This window comes from Eucyclogobius newberryi, unplaced genomic scaffold, assembly GCF_026437365.1.
Source record: "Eucyclogobius newberryi isolate DKJ021-1_F unplaced genomic scaffold, fEucNew1.0.hap1 SCAF_3, whole genome shotgun sequence".
Classification (NCBI taxonomy): Eukaryota; Metazoa; Chordata; class Actinopteri; order Gobiiformes; family Gobiidae; genus Eucyclogobius; species Eucyclogobius newberryi.
Genome location: NW_027315945.1, coordinates 27,297,497 through 27,322,014, shown reverse-complemented (window position 1 = coordinate 27,322,014; position 24,518 = coordinate 27,297,497). Strand labels below are relative to the sequence as shown.

The 24,518-nt window shown below is 42.5% G+C and overlaps 1 protein-coding gene across 2 annotated transcripts in view; it reads left to right on the top strand.

Annotated features, from left to right (window-relative positions):
• Positions 1-24,497, top strand: part of creb5b (cAMP responsive element binding protein 5b) — a 44,268-nt gene extending 19,771 nt beyond the window's left edge. For both annotated transcript variants that reach the window (XM_072460457.1, XM_072460456.1), the window contains exons 6-11: positions 214-337; positions 1,457-1,564; positions 17,374-17,676; positions 20,644-20,871; positions 21,559-21,667; positions 22,284-24,497. In XM_072460457.1, coding sequence (XP_072316558.1) covers positions 214-337; positions 1,457-1,564; positions 17,374-17,676; positions 20,644-20,871; positions 21,559-21,667; positions 22,284-22,432 — 1,021 coding nt within the window. In that variant the 3' untranslated portion in view covers positions 22,433-24,497. The remainder of the gene's footprint in view (positions 1-213; positions 338-1,456; positions 1,565-17,373; positions 17,677-20,643; positions 20,872-21,558; positions 21,668-22,283) is intronic.
• The last annotated feature ends 21 nt before the right edge of the window (positions 24,498-24,518 follow it).

The following is a 24,518-nucleotide window of genomic DNA, read 5'->3' as shown; positions in this document are numbered from 1 at the left end:
ATGTATATAAAACGTATCAATGTACAAAATGTATTTAAAAAGTATCAATGTACTTTAGAAATGTACGATAGAAATAATATTCTTATTAATTGACTAATCGAAAAAACTTGTTAGTTAATCAAATTATTGTTAGTTGCAGCTCTAAAAGTTAGTGTCTTGATAAAATCCTGTATGAACCCGAAGGTTGATGGAAGCCCCTCTCTGTGTCCTCAGGCCTGTGCCTGGCTCGCTGTCGTCGCTGCTGCACCTTCGGAACAGACAGAGACAGCCTCTCCCTGCCTCCATGCCTGGAACACTGCCAGACCCCGCCATGCCCGGCTCCTCTGTGCTCATGCCAGTGAGTACCAGCACACCACATATCCTCCACCTCCACGGGCACAAATCACAATTAGCAAGTTGTAAAAGCAGCAGTTTAGACCTCTACATACATACAAAGCATGGGATCTTTCTATTACATGTTAATGCTCCTGAATTTGTTTAAAACGTGTTCCCTGATCTAATCTGATTTGTATAAATATTAAATCTACCCAATACTAGATTGAAATACTGCTGTATCATTTTTCCTAAAAAGGGTTCAGTCCTAGATTACTTCAAAGTGTGGTCAAAATATACTTGTTATCCAAAAATGCAATAACATTTTCAGAACTAGTTAACGTCTTAAAGAAAGTGCAAAGCTGTTGTAGTTAACATACTATGACACAATGGAAACGTTCAATGGAATGTGTCATTCTGTGCTTATTGTGAGGACAAACATCTGCAGTGTTTATTGAATTAAGAGCCATGCTTTTCTGGAGAAGATTGACAGTTCAGGAAAAGGCTGCAGGTTTGGGTGATATTTTTACACAAAACACACTTGGTGCAATTACAGCTGTGTGTCAAGCTCTAGAGCTGAGTCTCTGAGGACGAGGAGGGAGGGCGAGGGGTCCCAGGGAGAGAGCAGCACCACCCGAGCTTTAAGGTCACATGGGTCTAATGCACACAGCTATAACTGAACATGGAAGGCCCTTTTAGGTGCCTTATTTGTGTAAAGGCACATCTCAGTTTGAAATATGACAGCACTGACCTTGGACTGATGTGACCAGAGATTGAACTGTTGCTTTATCTTACACCTTTTTAAGACCTCCAGGGTGAAGAGGCTTTTGTTTTTAATGTAGGCCAGAGTGACACTGGCGGCTCGCCTCTGAGAACTCACACCCTGGTGCTCTAGCTTCCTGTGTTAAGTCCTTTTGTGCAGGCTTCCTGTTTTGGGTCAGTTATCATCACAGAGCTGCACTGGGCAGCAGCCGGTCATGTGAAAAAGAACTTTGGTTCCTCTCATCTTTCACAGCTGTATGGGACAGAAAAGTGATGTAATTTACACTAGTCATAAAAATAGCAGGATATGGCTTTTATTAAACCAAGTTCTTGTACTGGATTGAACTGTGTGAATGACATTTGCTAATGTTGTCATCTTCAGATGGAGAGACAGATGTCTATGGGTTCCAATATGATGGGCATGCACGGGCCGGCCCACAACAACTCCTGCTCCACTCACATTCCCGCTATGCACTCAGAGACCAAAATGGTGAGCCTAAACGCACATTCTGCTATATGTATATGGGAAACAGTCTTTTCCACTGAGTGGTGCCAGCAGCGCTGCACTCCCGGCCTGTGTGGATTTCATCATCGGTGTGTAATCAAAGCTGTGTCTAAACTTGCCAGTGCAGCGGGAGACTCAGGCTGAAGAAAGGCCTCTTTATGTGGCTACGCTGCCCACTGACTGCCTGATGTATATCTTAATGTACCAAACATGTTCTGTATGCCCTGCAACTTGTTAGCACTAGTTTAACACAGTGGCGAAATCAAATGACCTCATCCCTCACAGAACAGCAGTTTGAAAGTGTGGAGTAAGAGAGAGTGAGCCAGCTCAGGTCTGAGAGCTGAGGAAGACTAAAGACACCTGTTCCTTCAGTTCAAGTCCTACGTCTAATGACGGACAGTTATGATCCTGCTGCTTCATACTGCAACACCAACGTGGCAGGCCGACATATGTTTTCAAACTAAACATTAAAAGTGGGAAAATCTCTGTAAAAACAGAAGAGACAGAGCTATCAGAGAAAAGTGAAAAGTGTTGATTGTGTCTACGGTTGAGCGTGTGGTGGAGAGGCAGAGGTAGCAGAGGTCATTACAAGAGTTATGGCTCTGATAAAGGAGAGCAGGAGCATTCCCAGGGCATTTAATTCTCCTTCTTCCTCCTGCGCTTTCAAGATTGATTGTCTTTGCAGCCTTTTGAATCTCAGCTGTTCCTATGGTAACACTCGGGGTAACACAATATTAGTGTATTAGGCTTATCTCTCCCCTGGCCGTCATCCAGACACGTCTTTTTTCTGTTCTATCGGGATAATTGAATTGAAAATGCTTGGCTGGGCCTCCCAAAAACATATGCAGTCACTAAATAGCTGCAGACCTCTTGGCCAGGCAACTTTCTGGTTAGTTAGCCATTGAGACGCGAAGCACAACAACCAAATGTGGATCAATTGAGATAGAGCTCCCTGATGTCTGAACGCAACTGATGGAATCTGATGATTGTGCACAGAAAGTGAGAGTCTAATGCAGTTATCAAGTCCCCATCTCCAAGGTAGGCTTCATAAGTATGGAGCAGGTCTCTAGTGTCTGTAATATCCGCGCCCGGGCCAGGTCGATAAATACGGACTCGCTATCGGATAACTGGGCCATGATCAGGCCCATGTGTCCCCTGCGACGTCCACAATCCGCCTCTAATCACATTACCCCAGCCATGTTGACTTTCCACCAATGGGAGATCTCGACACTGTAACCCCACACCCTGGATGCACTCTTTCTGCTCCACGTTTGCTTTGGGAGAACATCATCCAAGAAGAGCTTTGATTGACGCACACTTAACAGATAGATGGTGCGAGACAGGGCTGCAAGATTATTAGTGCAGGAGATGAGTTGAATCAATACTGCAATCATGTGTACGCGCATTTGTTTGGAGAGGGACTAGTCGGTCCTAACACTAGTTTCGACCTCTACAAACATATTCTGAAATGCATGTGATTCCTTTTTTACTTGACTTAAATATCACTCCAATGGTATCCCTCCTTGTTTAAATGTGCCTGTGAACAGAATCCAGATTTTAGAACAAAAATAACAAATCATTTGACGATGATTAAATCAGTGTGAGATGTGGAGCAGAAACTAGAGTCTGATTGATTGTCGAAAGAATAAGAGCGAAAGACACTTGTTTTCAATTTTCCAAATGTGTTTATAAGGAGCTTTTGTGTGTGTGTGTGTGTGTGTGTGTGTGTCTGTGTCTCTGTCTCTCTGTCTCTGTCTCTGTCTCTGTCTCTGTCTGTGTGTCTGTGTGTCTGTGTGTCTGTGTGTCTGCGTCTGCGTCTGTGTGTGCGTGCGCGTGCGTGTGTGCGAGCGTGCGTGCGTGCGTGTGTGTGTGTGCGAAACAAAATAAATCAAGACACAAAACAAATCTATATTACAAAACAATGCTTCTCTTAAAGTCCAAATTCCTATTCAAGAGGATGAAATACAAATAATTAAGTATTTTTTAATTGGAATAATATAATCTATAGACACACTTCAGCACCCCAACATTATCTAGAATGTATGGAACAGATTCTAAACTTTGATCAACTGTGGTCTGATCCTGAATCTTTTCCCCAAGTGCATTTGTAGCCTTCACGTGAGGAGAGCTAAATGTTTTTGAATTGCGTTGTCAGCTTTTCTGAATGGGCTTCTTTCACTTGTTTTTAAGGGACTGGTGGCTCTGTTGGTCCAGTGATTGTGTAGTATTTGGTGGTAACTGGAGGTCGTGGAGCAGAATGCTTTGGCCCCAGAGCCCAGGCTAATGAAGGCTAATTGATTTTGCGGTGGGCCAGAGCAGCCGGGAGCCCTGTCTCTGGTGTAAATAGTTAATGAGCCGAAGGACTGCTGTGGCCCCTTGGGGACTCATATCTCACTGTAAGTTCTCTGTTTGTGCTCTCTGGGCTGAAGACTATATATCTGTGCATCAGTGCCATCTTTGTCCTTCCCTATCTCTCCTTAAGTGGCAATATTTAAGTGCTAGGCTGTGCTTGTGTGCTGGTCGTAATGCCTTTGGTTTGTTGTGTCAGAGCTCCACCGATAAGCGTGTTTTTATTCGCTTTAAGTAAAGTGTTGGTGTTTCTCCAGACAGTTGGAGACGGTGTGCGGCGGCGTGTTTGCGTTGTGTTCAGTTGTGGTTCTGTATGTTGTAGTTGTTCTGTTTTTGCCATGACACGTTTCGGCTGGTTGCAGAGTGCCATGTTCAGAAGTGTCACGGCAAAAAGATGGCATGACGTGAGCAGCCGAAACGCGCCAAGCTAGATTAGGTACATGAGTCGATTAATTGGTTTTTACTGAGATTTTGAGAATTTGGGGTGTATATTATGAGTTTATTCGTTTCTATACGTGTAAATATCAAGTATTTTTTGTGAAATCCTTTGATCATACGACCATTTTAGTGTGGTTTGTGTCAGGTATACATGCGTTGGCGGCGACGTCATACAGCCGGGACTTCCCCATAGTGGCCATTTTAAAAGGGGCACGCGATATATAAAAACAAGCACAACTGTATCCTTTTCTACGGCATAATGAGCTACAAATACTTTGATTCTTTAGACGATAACGTTAAACTAAGGTACACGACAACGCTATCATTTCTTGGTCAGTCAACAGTGCAATGTCCTAACAGAACAATGACCTTACAGAACAATGACCTAACAGAACAATGACCTAACAGAACAATGACCTTACAGAACGCATGTTTTTGGCATTTTGGCCTCATTTTTCCTGGATTCCGTATGTAGTAGACGTGCTGTTGTGCCCCTTTCAAAATGGCGGACTCGGTTGCCACTGCACAAGTTCCCGGATGTGCGAACGCATGTATTTGGTCTGATTTTGCCCGCTCTGTGCCATGTTTCTTTTAGTCGACTAATTGTCTTGTCTTGTCTTTAGTCAACCAAGAATCTTTTTTAAATCCTTAGACTAAATATAGCTCTATAACAAAATTGTCTGCCTGAAAGAAATCATGTATCTGTTATAACTGAAGACAAGACGAATGTTACCAAAACAATTGTTGTGTTTGTGTCTTGTTCTATTGTGGTTTCATTGGATTCTTTTGTGGTTGCAGTTTGTCCTGTTGTGTTTGAGTTCATTTGGTTGTGTTTGGTTCTGTTTCTGTTGTCTTTGGTTATGTTGTGGTCCTCTTCTGTTTTGTTGTGGTTCGTCTCTTTCTTTACATATTGTGGTTGTGCTTTGTGCTGTTGTGGTTGAGTTTGGCTCTGTTGTTCATCTGTGCAGTTGTGGCTGCGTTTGTTTTTTTGTGGTTTCATTTGTTTTGCATTGTTGGTTCTGGTGTGGTTGTGTTTCACTCTGTGGTGGTTGTGTTTTGCATTTTTGCCCTGTAGCTCGGTGGTTGCTGTTACGGTCGGCTCTGTTTCGGTCACGTTCGGTTGTGGTTGTGTCTTTTTTTGTGTCGGTGGTTGTGTTTGTTTTTGTGTTTCTTTTTTGTTGTTGCACTTGGTTCTGGTGTGGTTGCGTTTCACTCTGTGGTGGTTGTGTTTGGTCCTGTTGTGTCTGTTTTTTTCTGTTCAGTTGTGACTATATTTTGCTCTGGTGTAGTGTGTGTTTTTTCTGTTTTTGTTGTGTGTGTGGTGCTGTTGTGGTTGCGTTCCTTTGATTTTGTTGTGGTTGTGTTTTGTTCTGTTGTGGTTGTGTTCTGCTCTGTTGTAGGCTCTGGGGAATAGAGCGCTGTGTGTTTTGGTGGTGGTTGTGGGATCACTGACCCTCACAGAGCGGAGGAAACTGGGCAGAGTGCAGGCCAAGTTCCACAGAGCGCAGGCCAAAGCATTACGTCAGCCCCACACATACACATACACATACACACACACACACACACACACGGCTCTGTGAACAGTCTGTGCGCTTCACTCTGCAGCGCTGTGCAGAAACATACGCACAGACGCATGCACAAGAGCGGTAAAAACACAAGTATACATTACTCACTTTAGCGTGAATTCCTTTTGTGAACTTCAATACTTTTACTTTTGTTTGGCATGTGTGTTGTGTACGTAAAGAATAGTACTTATGATTTTGTGTGTGTGTGTATATATATATGTATATATATATATATGTATATATACATATATATATATATATATATATATATCTTCTTTTTTATCTCATTCTCTTCGATCTAAAGGTCTAGGTACAATGCAACGCAAATAAATTCTATACTTCTACTTATTCACCTTATTCCAGAAGTTGTATTAGTTAACATTAATATTTCTACACTGACCCAAAAGTGGGCGGGACGGAATAAGGTGAATACCCATGGGTTTCAAAGTGATGAAAATGTAGCATTGTTGCCATAGCAGTTAACACTTATATATATTTTATTTTCTATTTCGAATGGGCAAAAGTCCTCGAATGTCCCATAAACAGAAAGCTGAAAACCATGAGAAATTTACCCACAGAAGCTTTATCATATTCAATTTATGATCACTGGAGCATGGGTATCTGGAAAAAACATTCTGACAATTCAATTAGAGGTCAAAGATATATTGAATAAAAAAATGTGATTGTCATTAGAGATACATTTATAAAGCTACAATATTGAGTGTAGCATTTATAGTTGAAACTATTGAAAATAACCTCAAAAAGAGACAGAAATTCATACCGGTACTGTAATCTTCCAAACAAGTGATATTTCTGCACTTTTATGGTCAATGTTATGGTCTATTCACATTTTGAACCTCAACCAAGACATTTACAGACAAAAGATAATGCAAAAAAGATATTGAGATATTAATATTGACCACCCCTAGATACACGTGGTGTAAACCAGGTCTATTTAAGTTCTCATTTAAGCTCTAGTTGTGCATTTTCACCCAAACAAGGGAAGCCCAAAACCTTGGCTTATCAGGCCGGTTTACGTCAGTACGCAACACGTGTCAAATGTTTTTTTTGCTCCGCTCTCTTCAATCAGACACAACTTGGAATGCACGCAGCAAAATGTGTTATGGATTAACTTTGAATTCACGTTGTTTACATTGTTACTAAGAACAATACATTTGTCACTAAGCATCAGGCGAGGTGCTGATTTTTTTATGAGGTAAACAATATGTATGTTCCCCTCGCGCAGCTCGCTTGGCCGTGGAGCTGGCAAAGACGCGCTGGATGACATAATTCCTGGCGTGCTCTAAATGTGCTCCTTTTTACTTGGGCAGGGGGAAAAAACGCTGCGACTCTTAAAGAAACATTTCATAGCACTCAGGAGAACCAATAAGTGGAGTGTTTCTACTGTGCCAATGCAACCTTTTTTTAAAAAATATTCCTTTGGTCCACTTTTACCGTTTTTAATATTATAGCGAGGAATTATAACCAGCTGTGGGATACTCAAGTGGAAAATGTTCCTGCACTAGTGTGGTTAGTTCTATACTTCTTTCATTTTTTATGCAATACTTGAAACTCAAACCAGACACGTCAAAGCATGTTTTAGCACATTTCTTTCTTTTTGAAATGTAAAAAGAGGAAACAAAAATACAGATACAGAACAAGAAACAAAAAGAACAACCGAAAATTCAAAAAGAGTGGAATTTAGTTTTCCCGTTTGTACCAAAACCTGTGAATTTGTTCCATTTTCCAATGTGAAAGTCAATTTGTTTAATATTCCTGTATCGTATCGTTAGCAGAAGCTCAAAATAGAGATGGGAGATGTATCAAAACATTTATAAAATTGTATCTGTTGCTTTGGAGAAATGTCTATTAGAAAAAGACTGTAAAAAGAGACAGAAATGTGACCTGCCAAACAAGGATACGAAGTGATCTTTTTGTGGGTAATTTTATAGCGAGTTGACGTTTTGTGCAATACTCGATCCTCACAGACGGCACATTTTGGCATGAATATTGTTATTGAGACACTTCCAAAAATACGGCGGCATTGATTTTTGCCAATATCACCATCGCTCAAGATACATTTCCTACAGAGACTTTGGTGAAACAGCGGCGCAGCCTCGGTGCATGTTTCAGAGCTGTAGAGTGGAGCACCTCAGGGCACGTCGCGAGGAGGAGCTCAGGAAAAGCACAACTCTGGGTTTTGTAGAAACATCTGCGCGAAGAGTGAATGGTGGCATTGTTGTTGTATAATGTCATCGAGGAGAGACCGAGAGCACAGCTGTAACTACGGGTCCAGCCATTCCTCACCGAACCCTGGACATATATTATACCGTGTGTGTGTGTGTGTGTGTGTGTGTGTGTGTGTGTGTGTGTGTGTGCGTGCGTGCGTGTGCGTGTGCGTGCGTGTGGAAGGACCTACACTGTCTTCACTGCAGAAAACGACTCACAGTTTCATTGTATAGAGCATGAAATCTCGATATTTTAGCTTTAGCTTGTTCACAGAAAAATAAAAGAAAACACTGAACTCACATCAATAAAACGTTTTCATAAATTCAAGTAATTTTAACCAATTCACATTCAATCACATTCACAATACAATCACATTCACAACCAATCATTTGACTTGGCCATGTTAAGTTGTTGGCATTGGGACGATTACTTTCTGACTTTCTGAGACATTTAAAGATGTAGTTTGCTTGTTGCTAGACTTCACCTTCAATGCAATTACTCAAACACGGATATTTATTATGATAAAAACAGAAAATGCCAAATTAAAGGTATCTTATTGCTGATTTCAAACAGCAGACGGGAGATTTCTATTCTTCCACATTGTATTAGTCATAATTTACAATATGACAATGTGATTTGCCATGTGGTTCAACAAGAATCCTAGTGAATGATAAGAAGCGCTCTTGGCCACACGTTATGGATTTTTAGACTCTCCACTGGCTGGACTTGAGTCTTTGACATACAAATTTCTTCTTGACATCTTTATGCGGTGCATACTTAACATCAGGACATGAAAGGTTAGCTCTGTATATTTCATAGACACAAGTGAAGGAGTAGTTGTTGTTGTTGTTGTTGTTGTTGTTGTTGTAGCAACTGAAGCCGGGTGCAAAATGCCTGCGTGTGCCTTTTAGTGAGGGACAGAGCGGTGCTGGGGTTATGACCAGGGTTTGTCCAGAGCGTGGCATCTGTTTGCTTTGGGACGACCGCCTGTTGTTTTGGCCCGGCTGAAGGGGCTGTACGTAAAGTCCATTTGTTCATGGTTCAAGTCTCGTGAATAGACTTTGGTGAAATGACTTCCATCTTTGGGCAGACGAGACCACAGAGGCTGGAACAGGAGAGAGGCAGGAGGTTGACAACAATGGGGCACAGAGGAGTTTTGCCAGTTAGATTATCACATTCTGTGTCTATAAAATCCTCTAATGTCGCATGAAGCGCAATATGCAGCCCTCATTTTCATTTTCTAGTTGCACATGAGAGACATTCCTCTTGTTATTGGGTCGTCTGACTCTCTTTGGTGTATTTTGGTTATTCAGATTAAGCTTGTTGTGATAACAGTGGAGGTTGTGCTGGAGCAGGGCTTTACAAGAGAACAACAGTGGGATACGCAGACTGGAGTCAGAGGCCCATCCATTAAGTTGACAGGGCGGAGATCCTGCCAAGAGAATGAGCACATGCTTTGGAGCACACTTCTTTAGAGGGCGTGAGGCTCGCTGAGGCCTCCGCCACAGAGCACCACCAAAGAGTATGGTCCTGGGACAACTGCCACTCCATGTGCGTCTGTGTGGGTCTGTGTGTGTCTGAGTGGGTTTGTGTGGGTCTGTGTGGGTCTGTGTGGGTCTGTGTGGGTCTGTGTGGGTCTGTGTGGGTCTGTGTGGGTCTGTGTGGGTCTGTGTGGGTCTGTGTGGGTCTGTGTGGGTCTGTGTGGGCCTGAGTGGGTCTGTGTGGGTCTGTGTGGGCCTGAGTGGGCCTGAGTGGGCCTGTGTGTGTCTGTGTCGGTCTGTGTGTGTCTGTGTGGGTCTGTGTGGGTCTGTGTGGGTCTGTGTGGGTCTGTGTGGGCCTGTGTGTGTCTGTGTCGGTCTGTGTGTGTCTGTGTGGGTCTGTGTGGGTCTGTGTGGGTCTGTGTGGGTCTGTGTGGGCCTGAGTGGGCCTGTGTGTGTCTGTGTCGGTCTGTGTGTGTCTGTGTGGGTCTGTGTGGGTCTGTGTGGGTCTGTGTGGGCCTGTGTGTGTCTGTGTCGGTCTGTGTGTGTCTGTGTGGGTGTGTGTGGGTCTGTGTGGGTCTGTGTGGGTCTGTGTGGGTCTGTGTGGATCTGTGTGGATCTGTGTGGGTCTGTGTGGATCTGTGTGGGTCTGTGTGGGTCTGTGTGGGTCTGTGTGGGTCTGTGTGGGTCTGTGTGAGTCTGTGTGGGTCTGTGTGGGTCTGTGTGGGTCTGTGTGAGTCTGTGTGAGTCTGTGTGAGTCTGTGTGGGTCTGTGTGGGTCTGTGTGGGTCTGTGTGGGTCTGTGTGGGTCTGTGTGGGTCTGTGTGGGTCTGTGTGGGTCTGTGTGGGTCTGTGTGGGTCTGTGTGAGTCTGTGTGAGTCTGTGTGAGTCTGTGTGGGTCTGTGTGGGTCTGTGTGGGTCTGTGTGAGTCTGTGTGAGTCTGTGTGGGTCTGTGTGGGTCTGTGTGGGTCTGTGTGGGTCTGTGTGGGTCTGTGTGGGTCTGTGTGGGTCTGTGTGAGTCTGTGTGAGTCTGTGTGAGTCTGTGTGGGTCTGTGTGGGTCTGTGTGGGTCTGTGTGGGTCTGTGTGGGTCTGTGTGGGTCTGTGTGGGTCTGTGTGGGCCTGTGTGGGTCTGTGTGGGTCTGTGTGGGTCTGTGTGAGTCTGTGTGAGTCTGTGTGAGTCTGTGTGAGTCTGTGTGAGTCTGTGTGAGTCTGTGTGGGTCTGTGTGGGTCTGTGTGGGTCTGTGTGGGTCTGTGTGGGCCTGTGTGGGTCTGTGTGGGTCTGTGTGGGTCTGTGTGGGTCTGTGTGAGTCTGTGTGAGTCTGTGTGAGTCTGTGTGAGTCTGTGTGAGTCTGTGTGAGTCTGTGTGGGTCTGTGTGGGTCTGTGTGGGTCTGTGTGGGTCTGTGTGGGTGTTCTGTCAGGTTTTGGGGCAAAGATGATTTGAATGTGGTTCTTTAGCACACTCTGTGTTCTCTTTGCCTGTAAACGTAGTGTGGGTGGAGGTCTGTCTGTGACTGTGAAGGTCAGTCTCAGCCTTACTTGGCATTACTCTCTCCGCCTCGACCTCTCACGCTTTTCCACCAGGTCTGGACTCCTGGGAATACTTTCTCTGAACCTGCTTCCCACTTATTCTAACCGTGCCAAGTTGATATTAAAACATGAAGTTAATAGACTGCTAGATGCTGATTGGACTGAAGTGTCAGTGCATTTACAACTTAATATTGAATAGCAATAATTGATACACAAGATTTTGTTTTTTTCTTTGTTAAGTTCGTCTTTTAACACATCATATCCTGTTTTTCACTTGAAACTGAACAATTGCTTGCCACACCAACTTTTCTTTCCCCATTGTTCAATTAACAGCTGGCCGACGTTTTCATTTTTAGAGTGATTAGACGCCACAGAGCCACGCGCTACAACGGAAAACCACTTGTGATTAGCGAGTAAAGACGTGCTACGTGTTGTTCTGATGAGACATTAGTGGAAAAGGCCCTTTGCGTGTGTCCGCCTGTCTGTGGCATAATACAGCATTTGCCCGAGAACCCGCTGAGCCCCTGGCAGCCGTTCTGTCACGTGCCCAGACCAGGATTTTGGAGAGGACAGAGGGGGCGACGTTGCAGCCGAACACTCCCATCAGACAGTCTGCCTCGCTGCTCCCCGAGGAAATCAGTTTAACAGTCCCCAGCTCTTGGCAAGCGCCGGCAGAGGGGGCGGAGGAGCAGGCCAGAGGTGTGCGCTGAGAGGAGTGGGGGATGTTACTGCCTCTCTGGGAACAGGGAAATCTAATAAAACGGGGCTAATGGGGATGTGGAGTTTTAGGGGACAGAGGCTGGCTATTGTGGGCAGCAGCACCGGAGCAGACGAGGAGCGTGGAAGTGGAGCCTCTCTGCGTTTGGTAAAGTCATAGAGCCGCACATGTTCAGCAGCAGCCAGGGTAATGCTCGGATGGACAGAAATAGAAATTGAAACAAGACGTAAATCACACGATTACAAATATGGAAGATTTTTATTTTTATTTTAATCAGGTTTTTAATTTTGCTCTTACTCTGACTTTTTAACCATGAAAAGAAAATTGCATTATAGATCTTGTTGATTTATGTGTTTTTTAGTTTTTTAATCATAAACATATTCAGATATTCAATGCATCCATCCATCCATTTTCTACCACTTGTTCCCTTTCGGGGTCACGGGTGACTGGAGCCTATCCCAGTGACTTCGGGCCTTAGGCGGTACACCCTGGACAGTGGCCAACTTGTCGCGGCAAGAGATGCCAAGATTCAACGCTTTGCTAAGCTTAATTCACTGCAGATGTTGAATTTGAGGGCTTGAAAATGTACGCTTGGAATTTAAAAACACTATTCAATGTTGTAACTGAAAAAAACACATCGGCTAATCTGCAAAATTCAGCAATTGAAATTCAAGTACAAACAATTCAAATATGATTTTTGGGGGTTAATGAGAAAATCATACAAAATCCGATGAAGCAAATGATCGTCCATATATAATCAATTAACTTTCCAGATCTTGAGTTTATTTCTCTAATTAATTTTACTCTTTACGAAACAGGAAGCTGAGGAGTGTGAAATTGGAATGAAGAGAGAGAGGAGAGACATTCAGAATCAGGACATTTTGAAGCGCTGAGACCGGCACAGCCCGCAGAGCTTTGTACATGTGCGGTGAGGCCGTAGTTCAGCAGTAAAAACAGTATTTTCAACGCGCGCTTACGCTTTTGCCGTAGAACAATGAGCACAGACTGGTTAAATCTTTCAGCTGTTTGGCGCCGGCGGACTCTCTGACAGTGCACCTCGACCTCTCCGGGCGTGATTCACCCATCTCATGACGACTGTGTTCTGCGCTTTTACCTGCACTGTGTGTTCCTGGTTCCTCCTCTTCCTCGGGTTAATAGATATGAAGTCATCAGAGCAGCCCAAACTGTCCGGAGCACTCACAGAAACATCACTCAGAGCCAAAGTGTTGCAGAGGAAGCGCACGTTCATAAATATCATTAATGGCTGATCACCTGGTATCGGTGCACACCATAAAGGAGACATTCTAAAAAAACGAGTGAGTGGAGAGGTCGGAGGTCGCAGAGGAGATGGCTGGTCTCGGGTCAGTAGATAACCAAACTGTGGGCAGTGTTTTTCACGAGGGAAAATCAATAACGAAGCTGCTTTCACCGGATGTATGAAATGTAGTGTCTGACGAGAGTTACTGTGGCTGTTGGTCTTTTCACCATTCAGAAGATGTAATATTTTGTCATTTTTCCCACTCATAGCGACATCTCAATTTTAGATGTTTTGTATTTTTAAAACTAACAAAAATGTGTTTCTGTATTAATTTCGCCAACATGAACAAGACCAACTCTTGATAATTGCCGTGTAACTCAAAAAATACATCACATTTCTTCCTCTTAAGTCTGAACTCTGCTCCAAACCACACGTTTTGACTGACAGAGGATTAGCTGTGGACTTCTCTATTAAAAAGGCCAACTCTGATCACTGACGATTAGAAATGACAAGATGTTGATGTCGATTAAAATGGAATAAATACTCAGACCTTGTTTATATATTTATCCAAACAAAAAATCATCCTAACCCAGCTTTTCTTGTTACTTTAACAAACTTTATTGGTGCAAGGGGGAAATTATATGCTACTATTGTATACAATTTAGTTAATACAGTACATGATTAAAAAAATAAATTAAGTTGTTAAATAGTTTTAAAATGGAATTGTAATAGTAAATGAATAAAGTTAATCTTTTTACAAGTGAAATCGATACAGTACATACTTTACACATACAAGAGGTGAGGCATAAAGTCACATATTACAAGGGTTGTTCACCTTGCGTTTTGCTCACGATTAGACGGGCAGAGAAAAGAGTTTGGCCCAGGTCTGTGCCCGCCACAGGCTCACACCTGCACTTGTTTAATGACTGTTTTTTGTGGCGTCCATGTTGCAGCAGGAGAAGTGCATCTGTATGTGTTATTAGAGACAAATGCATGCGGTGGTTGCGTCATGTGCTTAGTCAAAGTCTGGAGAAATACAACCATGTGTTCAGTAGGCATTAGGCACTGATGAAGGTTTTTAGGCCTCACAGACTGCTATCAGCGCGGCGCTAACGTCCCTCTGATGCGTCACTGTGGTCACGGATGCAAAGCCTTAAGGAGGTGGACCAGGCCAGTGCCAGTGTCAGTGAGAGTGAACCAACCCAGCACTGGAACGACATGGATAGGCAAAGACTGTGGTAAGATATTTAGACCATTTTATTTCACGACATTACAGATATTTAATGTAATGAATTCAAATTGGAGGCAGGGGTTCATTTAACTTTTATCCTCTATTTTTGTATTTTTTGTCAGGAATTGCATCCACAAATTTGCCATTTTAATCGTATCTTTTAACAGACAGTTGTGCTATCACATTTCTACTTATTTTGCAATTTGATTAATCCAGCAATTATTCATTTGATTAATCGGCTAGTTGTTTAGACTGCAACATTTTAGATTTTTTTAACCTTGACCTAGATGAAGCTAAAGTAATTCCACTTGTGGACAACTTTATCAGGTACACTTGCGTCAAAATAGGCTTTTCATCAAAAACACAAAATATAAACGTTTCCTGCGTCATTTTGACATACTTCTTACTTTGTCTGAGCTATAAAACGTATTTCCATAACACATGACACGTTATGAAGTCCGTGCATAGTCCAGATTATGATTATTAAATTTCTAAATCAATCATAATCGCATCTAAATCATCGATTAGTTGTGATTATTCGATTAGCTTGTTTCAGCTCTACTAAAGTGAAACTAAATATTGAACTTGAACCTAATCCAGGCCCAGTAAAAGTAACAGAGCTTCTGACCATCTCCTGCTCAATTTTGAAGCTACGCACAGTTCAGAAAGTTATGCCATCGCTTGAACGCAACCTATAGAGTCTATAAATGTTAATTGATTTAGTATCTTTGTCTGACCTGGACTTTGAGCATCTTTGACCTCTCTGTTCTCTGACACTTTAAGGACTGTTCGGATGCGGCCCTAATTCATTTAATAAACAGAAAGCTGAGCGCTGCCAGCTGGGCTCATCTGGAGACACTAATAAATGTGCACTCTCTCCGTCTTGTTCGGGGAGGAGACACTTGAAGCCATCCACTCTCCCCTCCTCCTCCTCCTCTGCTTTTTATCACTGTCCCACGGCACCTCCCCTTACCCCTATGTCCTTCCCGGCATGTTGGAAGACTTGTAAGCCGCGCACATGCAACAAAGATTCATTTATTTAGCCGATACTGTGGCTAAGTGGCAGGAGGCTGTCACACTGTGATTGGTGTTGGGTTTCAGGGGGAGGGGCTGACTCCGAGGAAGGTTGCAGGTGTGGGAAGCGCCTTTTAGTCCCTTCTTGAAGGCACCGAAGATGTCCTCACTCAGCAACACTTGAGACTTGTAAGAGCAGCTACGTTTCTATTCTCTTTGATTTTTTTTGCTCTGTAACCTCTCATTTTGTCACTGCCATGTGGTGTTATCTTTGTGGTATTCTGTCACCCTCATTTAGAGCTGTGGGATTTAAAGGTGCTGCCGCTGTGGTTTAAGTTTAGTGAAGTTCAACACCAGGCGCTTGGGTGTGAACGTTTGAATAAACTGCTTCATGTTCAAACTGGAAAAGTTAGATGAGTATTTTAGGAAGTGTGCAGCGATGTCACAAACACTATGCTCGGCATCTCTTTGGCTTGACAGAAACTGCTCTCAAAGAAAACTGGCTTGGCGAGGTCATAATTTCCCTTTGGTTTCAAGTGCACCTCTGTTAACAAGAATGTGGGAGATAACAATAACAGGGCAGATATATCTGTTATTACAGGAAAATAGTGTTATATAAAATAGTGTAAAAGAAAGATACTTATTGATACTAAAACTAGTATCTTTATGAATTCATTTCAAACATGTAAAGACTAGTCATGTCACAAATAACAACATTCCAAGAGCAGTTGCAAGTCAAAATTATGATCCTGTACATAAACTACACAGGTTTATGTTTGCATGTACAAAATATATTGTGAAGAAGTATATATTATTGTAATTGTGTTGTATTAATTTAATAAATCACATATTCAATAAACTAAACAAAACAAGAATGTATAACAACTGGAATAAGATCATTGTAATATTAAATAAAGTACTATTATCTATAAATGTTTGTGTTACAATTATTGATTGTGATTTCCCCCCCATTCATTCCGATTCTCTAACACGTTACTGTTCCTCAAGTTTGTGACCAGCTTTAAAAAATCTGAAATTTCTGAATGAATGAAAGTACTTTACATGCATTAGGTTGCCTTTTTGGACAATAAACTGAATTAGTTTAATTTTGCTTATAAATTTTTTTAGTTCTTACGATTATAATGGCACGATTACGGATTAACCCAATGATCTCGCCATTCCTACTTTCAAACCTTTTCCTTGTATTGATATTGAGATTGAACCTGAGTGTGGTAAATGGGCCTCAGAGCCGGACAGTGAGAGACGAGAGAACTCAGACCATGTCTTAGCTCCGTGATCCAAACCAGCTGGATGTCATTCCCAATGGGAATCATGAATGTGAAGGTTGTTAAAAGATACAGATCCTGAACAGAGTTTGGACTACTGACAGCAGCTGGAGAAGGGGGAAGGGAGCACACTGCCACAAAAACTGTCAGGAAATGTGGAGGTTTTATTATATTAGATAAACCCATGAATGAGATATAAAATTGATTTATTGTTCTGTCGGTCTGTACATTCCCCTGACATTTGCTGCTACAAAATGTAATATTAGACATAAACAATGTGAATGTCTTATAGCTTGGAATGTGGGTTAAATATTTGTTATGTTTTGATATTGTTCACTTTAAAGTTGCTTTGATATTAGTTGTATTATGTGGCTTTGTTATTGGCACAGTACGTATAGATCCAGGCTGTGGTTGAATCAACAAAGCAGCACAAGACGTCGCTCACCTCACGGACAGCGCTTCACTGGCAGAACATCGTTACAAGGAAAAGGCTATTAGTGATATGAAAAGAGGGGCGCTGAAATGGGGCACTGACAGGTTTGAAGGATAGACAGAGGACAGGCTAACTAGCTTTGATTTCTCCCAGTGACACATAGATTTATGAGGCAGTTCATCATTTTACGGCGGCCAGGCTCTGCACGGTAACGACTGGATATCAGCGCGGGACGACTGATTAATTTTCCCTCTTTTGTCCACTCAGAGGCTGAAAGCTGCACTTTCTCAGCACCCCGGAGCCATCTCCAACGGCAACATGAACTCTATGGGCCACATGATGGAGATGATGACCTCGCGGCAGGAGCAGGGTCACCACCACATGCACTCGCACCCGCACGCGCACCTGCAGCCCCCGCCCCACGCCTACCAGCACCACGGCCACCACCACCACAGCCCCGGCGCCCACCACCACCAAGGACACGCCCCCCACCACAACAACCACAACCCCCATCTGCACCCAGGACACCCACACCAGGGCTCGCCCCACGCACACATGCACCCGTCACAGGTGAGGCACGCAGCGACCCGGGAGAGCTTTATCCTTCGTAACACTTTTACCACAAAGCACGTCGCTCAAGAGGGTGCGAAGGATTTGTTTATTTGTAAAGCACAAATTGATAAGTGTAGATAAAATCCTTCCTTTCATCTGCACATCTGAACCAAACTGTTCTGAACCTAGATCTGAACATGGTCAGAGTAAAGGCCTGTCTCAGATTAGAGATGTACTGATCTAGATTAGTGTTGTCACACTTTCACATTCATCACCACAAAACTGAAACCAAACCTGGATCAAACTCAAAACTAAACCTGGACTAGATCAGAAGTGAGCAGCAAGGACTAGAACAGGACCGAACTAAGCTCACGCGCACCCTAAAAATAGGTTTAAATACTAAGTAAAAGGCCCAATACTCAACACTCAACATGATAATAAAAACGAGTTTGTTTGCAAAGAGATGATTATTAATTTGTCTTTTATTAACATATCTTTAGTGGAATAGACTAGATGTTGCCTCTTTTACAACTATTGACATATTTTCTGCACAAAATGTAATCCAATAGATATTACTAATAAATCTCGGGTGCTGAGAGATGCTGAGAGGTGCTGAATTAATATTATAGTCTTTTGAATCGTGAAAAGTTCATAAAATGTTACCGATATACAGAAAACTGAACACTAGTTATGATGTGATATATATACAATATGTAAATTCAAATGCACAGTTCAAGAATAGCAGCAGAATAGAAATTTGCAATAATAAAATCTAGATGAATTAACTATTAAAATTGACTTAAATCCAACACAAATTGTGCAGTTGGGTAAACAAATACACAGCTCTGACTATGATTGTGTGCAGTGCAGTGCAGTGCATAAATAAAAGGTAAAGCTACAGTAGTGAATCATACCAGGGACATCCACATTATGTTACAGTATTGCACATGATTATTACAGGTGGATGACACATGTACAGGAATGTTCACTGTACATGAAGAAAGCAGTATCAGCAGTAGCGGTATTAACTCTTTTAAGTTATCACAATTCATCCACTCTATTGAACAGCATCATTTAAATACAACTATGAGACTTCTGTGCAAACAACAGCCACTGTGCTTCTCTGCTTTTGTTGTTTGACATTTACACCCAATAATCAATACATATCAGAAGGATATTTTGTCACAGTCTAAATTTCAGATGCAGGTTTGATCTGTCAAAGCTGTGGCATATAGTATCTGCAAAAGGTTTAGAAGAAGATGCCGGACCACAGCCATTTGTGAATTTTGATACTCCAACTGCAGTTGGCCCAAAAGAAACTCTCGGTCGACTAAAGACATATTCTGTGCATCAATTGGTTAAATAGAAAGTGGCGTGGGACTGGAAAAAGCTCTCAGATCTATCAAGTCACTTCATAATTTGACCATGCATCAGATCCAAAATCAATGAGAAGAGCACGAGATTAAAGGAGTTTACACAAGTACAAATATTTAAACAGAAAACTACTTGTAAACAGTGTATTTGTCTCTGAAAAGACTCACAATTCATCCCAAATCTCAAGATAAGGTACTACACTCCATGCAAATGTTGGTCAGCCAAGACACCATCGACTGAATAATCGACTAAAACCTTAAAGGACTTTTGCCTGATTGGATGCTTATAATTGTTGGCCTCTACAGTGTCTACTAATGTCTGGTACAATGCTTAAAGTATTTTTGGTCTAATAGCCTGAAATGCTATTGGCGATATGTTCCAAACGTGCCATTAAGACGTTAAAACAACACTCAGCGCATGCAGGAGCCGTTAAAGAAGCTTGTATTTTCAATGGTCCTTATAAAAATGCTAATGAGCTGAAGACTGAAAACACTTGACCTTGCCAAGTCCCTGTCAGGATCTGTCTGTGCTCTGGAGGCTCAGAAACAGGCCTTTTGACTCTGTCTGCAGCGCCCCGTCTGACTGGAAGTGGGCGCTGGAAACTGCTCCCTCGCACCTCTTTAACAAAGTGAGCCACCAGGTGAGTCAGCGCCGCCACTCACTCAGGCCACACCCACAGACAGGCCCGCAGCCCGGCGACGGCACACGGGCACAAGCAGCTGTTGTTTTTGGGCAGGGGCCAGACGTAAACGACGGGGGTAATGTATGGATGCGTGTTCAGACGTCTGGGTCTGGGTGGCAGCACAGGTTGTTTCCAGGTGTGTCATCTCCTGCAGACAGATCAATAATGCACGATGTGACTTGGCACGGGGAAATAACCAGTTCTAGCGAATTAAAATGTCATGGTTTAAATATTGCGAGGATCTGGAAACGTTTTAAAAATAGCTTAGAGGTGTTTTTGAATGTTTTGCCTACATGTTTCACATTGAATACACAACCAGAAATATCTTCGTCACAGAGCTGGGCGTTATGAAGGAGCAATGCATCAAAGCGACTTAAGATATAATATAAGTTATTAATTAGCACAGAAATCTAACACTGTTGGATATGTTGAAATAGTGGATATATCGTCTAATATAGAAATGTGAACTTGAACTATTGATGACTTTAGACTGACTTGATAAAATGGACTAAGACTTGGGACTCGACTTGGACTTGAATGTTCTTTTTAAAGAGGACAATTTACAAAAATCTTATGAAGTGCGAAATACAAGTTGGGTTTGGTAGTTTGGTAGAAAAACCTGAAAGGACTAAAAATATCTCAAAGCTTGGGACTTGGGACTTGACTCGAGTAGAGGCCAAAATACTGAAATTGTTGTTTTGAAGGTATGCAAAATAAGAATATGGCTATAATAAAAGAGCAGAATCTTGAGGCATAATCTTTTGAAACGAGGGTATGGTGATAAAGGTATAAGCTGACATTTACTTCAATCTCAAGGCGTTGTTGATATATATATTTCAGATGGATCGCAAAAGTTGTCTCTGATTATCCCCAAACATACTGACTTATTCATTCCCATCACATTCATGTCTGTGCTGCCTCTGTTGCAGATGTCCCCGGCCACGCAGCAGATGCAGCCCACACAGACGCTGCAGTCGCCTCCTCCGGGCAGTGGGCGGCGGCGGCGGGTCGTGGACGAGGACCCAGATGAACGACGCCGCAAGTTTTTAGAACGCAACAGGGCCGCGGCGACGAGATGCCGACAGAAGAGAAAAGTGTGGGTCATATCTTTAGAGAAGAAAGCCGAGGAGCTGACTCAGACCAACATGCAACTTCAGGTATTTCACAAACAGATCACTGACTCTCATCCACTGAACTGCCTGAATAATTCACAAGTCTTAATACTGGTCAGATCAGAGCCGCTAGAGAGGCTGGTGAAGTGCACCTAGAACTCTAAAATATACCTCGATAAACATGCATTCTACTGTGAGCGGGCTCGCCTCTCCACAGATCTGACCCGTAGCTTGGCGGTGTCACCTGCTTGTCTACATGGAGATAAAAAATCTATTTAGACAAGCAGGTTGCTTCCAGAAAAGGTATAAAGTGTGTCTTTAATGGGAGATTATAATGCTCAGACTATTTTTGTCAATGTATAATTATTTACTTACTTATACTTACTTACTACTAGGGCTGTGCACCTAATCATAATTTAATTGTGGTTCCAATTATTGCTCCAATCCATTATAAAAATTATTGTAGTCTAAAAACTATTTTAATTGCATTCATTCTCTTTTGAGTGATCTGGGCTCGTTCTGCCCCACAAAACAGAGCTGCATAAAACAGAACTAATCACTGATAATCATATTCATCCTCATAAATAAGTTTTAAATGATTAGAATTTCAGTCTAATCCCAATATTTGGGCTAATGATTTTTTTTTACTTACCTAATGTTGTAGCTTTGCTTTGTAATTTTGTTTTGTTTGTTAAAATATTGTGAAACATTACAGTATTTAATGTCTTTCAGAATGAAGTGACACTTCTAAAGAACGAGGTGACTCAGCTCAAGCAGCTGCTGCTCACACATAAAGACTGTCCCATCACCTCCATGCAGAAGGAGTCCCAAGGTTACCTCAGTGAGTACGATGCACTCTTCAGGAGTTTAAAACAAACACACGTTATCTATGTGCTTTCAACCAAGTCCTGATAAAACAAAGACTATGTGAAATACATGTTATCTCGAGGTCCGTAGTAACAGATATGACGAGTCTCTCACGCCTCAAAATACATTTAGAATCTGAGTGGAAAGACTTCTGCTGGAAAATGTGCGCTAATTTTTGTTTCCATTTCAAAAGCCTCATTCCCACGCACTGCTAACATGTCACTGATTACACTTCAAATTCCCGGATGCAACAAGCTCTTTCTGATCAACAGCACCCACGTCCAATCATTTGTGACACCAGAGCCCCGCCCTTGACACGGATACAAGTGACATTTCAGTGTAATTGAGAGAAGGCGTGTGCACAGGAAAATGACACTCTCCTCCTCATGGGCGCAACAGCTCCTTCATAAAAGTACTGCACTCTCTCATCAGTCTTTATTACTCTCGACATGCACAACATTTTGAAGACCATGTGATAAAGTGCAGAGGTGTGTGTCTTTTGAACTGTCGTCTTGGGTTTTTGTCCCGGTTTGTTTGGATTTGCATTGCTGGTCTGCTTCACTCCTCAGTGTTGTTCTTACCGTCTCCAGGTCCAGAGTCCAGTCCGGCGGGCAGTCCAGCTCCAGTGTGCTCTCAGCAGCAGGTCATTCAGCACAACACCATCACCACCACGGCTGTAGGAGGCGGCGGTGTGCACGGCCAGGCCAACCATCGCACAGACATTAACCCTATTCACTAGAGAACAGAGACTGACCCAGCCCTGTGATCTGACCCTTCCCTTCATGACCACAAACCTCAGCAGCCTCAGAGGCCGCTCTTTTACAGTAGCTTCATGTGTATTTTTATAAACGGACTCTACTAATGCAATGCCTACATGTTCTGTGTCCGTTTTAACCTGCTTTTGTGCTCAAAGCCGGGGCAGTTTTTTCAGCTCTTTGTGGTACAGAACGGACCAAGGAGTGGTTCATATGGACACTTCCCTCTGACACAGCAGAACATGAGCAGTTTGTAGTTCATATGAAACATGGAGCTGTCCAATGAGACAATGAGGGACAAATAATGGACATGACTGTTATCCACAGTGGTATTCTTAAAGAGTGCTACCAAATGTATCTGATCAAATAGAAGCGTTACATCTCAGTATTGATCATTTGACATTTATCCTGTATGTAAAGTATCTCCTCGCTGTGATCGATGTGGCAAAGCCGTGTGGTCCAGAGGACGTACAGCGCTGTTGTAGCTTTAGAACTGTACACTGACACCAGTGAGGCAGCTTGGGGTTGACGCTCCGCTCTCCAGGACCAATCTAAGCTTTTAATATAGTGGCTCTTTCTCTTATGCATTTGGATCTGGCGTTTGGATCAACTTTCCCAATGACTTTAAGTGTATACCTTTTGTTTTGTTTGTGAACGCATGTGTTTTTCTGCCTCAGAACTAAGTTCAACACAGAAAAGTGTGGCTGGGCATGTTTATCTGAGGAGCATTTTGTATCTGTGCTTGTGTCACAATGTGCCTGAATCCTTTTACACGACCGCAGGCAGAATGGTGCCACTCTTATCATTTCTTCAGAACAATCAATGTTTCTTCTCTTGGTAACTCCTGAGTAAAGTGTCTGTGACTGGATATCTGCTGCATGAAAGACCAAAAATCAGCCTAGAAGGAAGTGTGTTTCTGCTCTGGACGTGACCTCTGAACTCTCCATCAGTGCTTTCTCTCAGGCGTCTCATGTGTTTCAAAATGCCAATGGAATAGACTGAACTCGGCTTGAGCTTCTTCATCTCCCTGCCTTGAAACGTAATGCCTTCTCATGTACTTTTTCCCGATGACCAGGAATGTTGCTTAATTAGCATGACCATTATGCACTGTGTTTAACAGATGGGTGGATGAGATACATTCCACTAACAGGTGGAGCAAGCGCAGAGCTATCTATGCACTTTGTCCTCAAATAGCCATCTTAAGGTCCAAGTAATTCTCAGTGACTGCCCGTTTCTACACACCAGCGACGTGTTTGGCTTTATGATATTACATATCTGTCCAAACAAAGGTGAGCTTATCATCACAGGCCCAAATAACTTCAGTTTGTATCCCCTTTAAAACTCCACAGCTCCATGAATGAAGGAAGCTTATCGTGGCATTGGACTGTTTCTGACCTTCTCCCCTCAGTCTGTGTGGAGCGATGGGGCTCAGAGACTGAGAAGTCCATTCTCTCAAAAAGGGCTTTGTCCTACCAAGCATTTTGATATGAAGCTTGCCTTATACTTGGTTGTAGTTTTTAAGACATATCTAGTTTCATAGACCATTCCAAATTAACCTTTTTGCATGTGAAAAGTTGTATTGACCTCAAGTTCAACTGGAAACAGTTTCATTGTAACAGTGCACTGCATTAGCAGTTGAAAATTGTGTTGAAAAGTATGTGTGCAATTATTTGAGAGGGGAGACGATCTCCCAAAACATTGATATTAGAATTGTATTATTTTAAATATTAAACTATATATATAGTGTACATAATATTCATTTATGTAATCCTGTCCATGTAATGCAACCACCTTTCTTCATGAGAGGAGTGAATGTGTGGTACTTATGTGTAAAATACAGTTACGTTTGCACTTGTTGCCTTCTGTCCTTTGTCAAGGCTTACTTCACTGCTTACATACTTTTAATGTAATGAACGTAATTCCATTGTCTGTATCATTTTATATGTTTGTGTCCATTTGTCATTGTCTAAAGTTGTTTACATTTGTTCAGATGAAAAGCAGTTACATTACGGTATGAACAATAAAGCACTTGTTCTGTAACAATCTTTACACTGAGCCGAGTGAGTAATG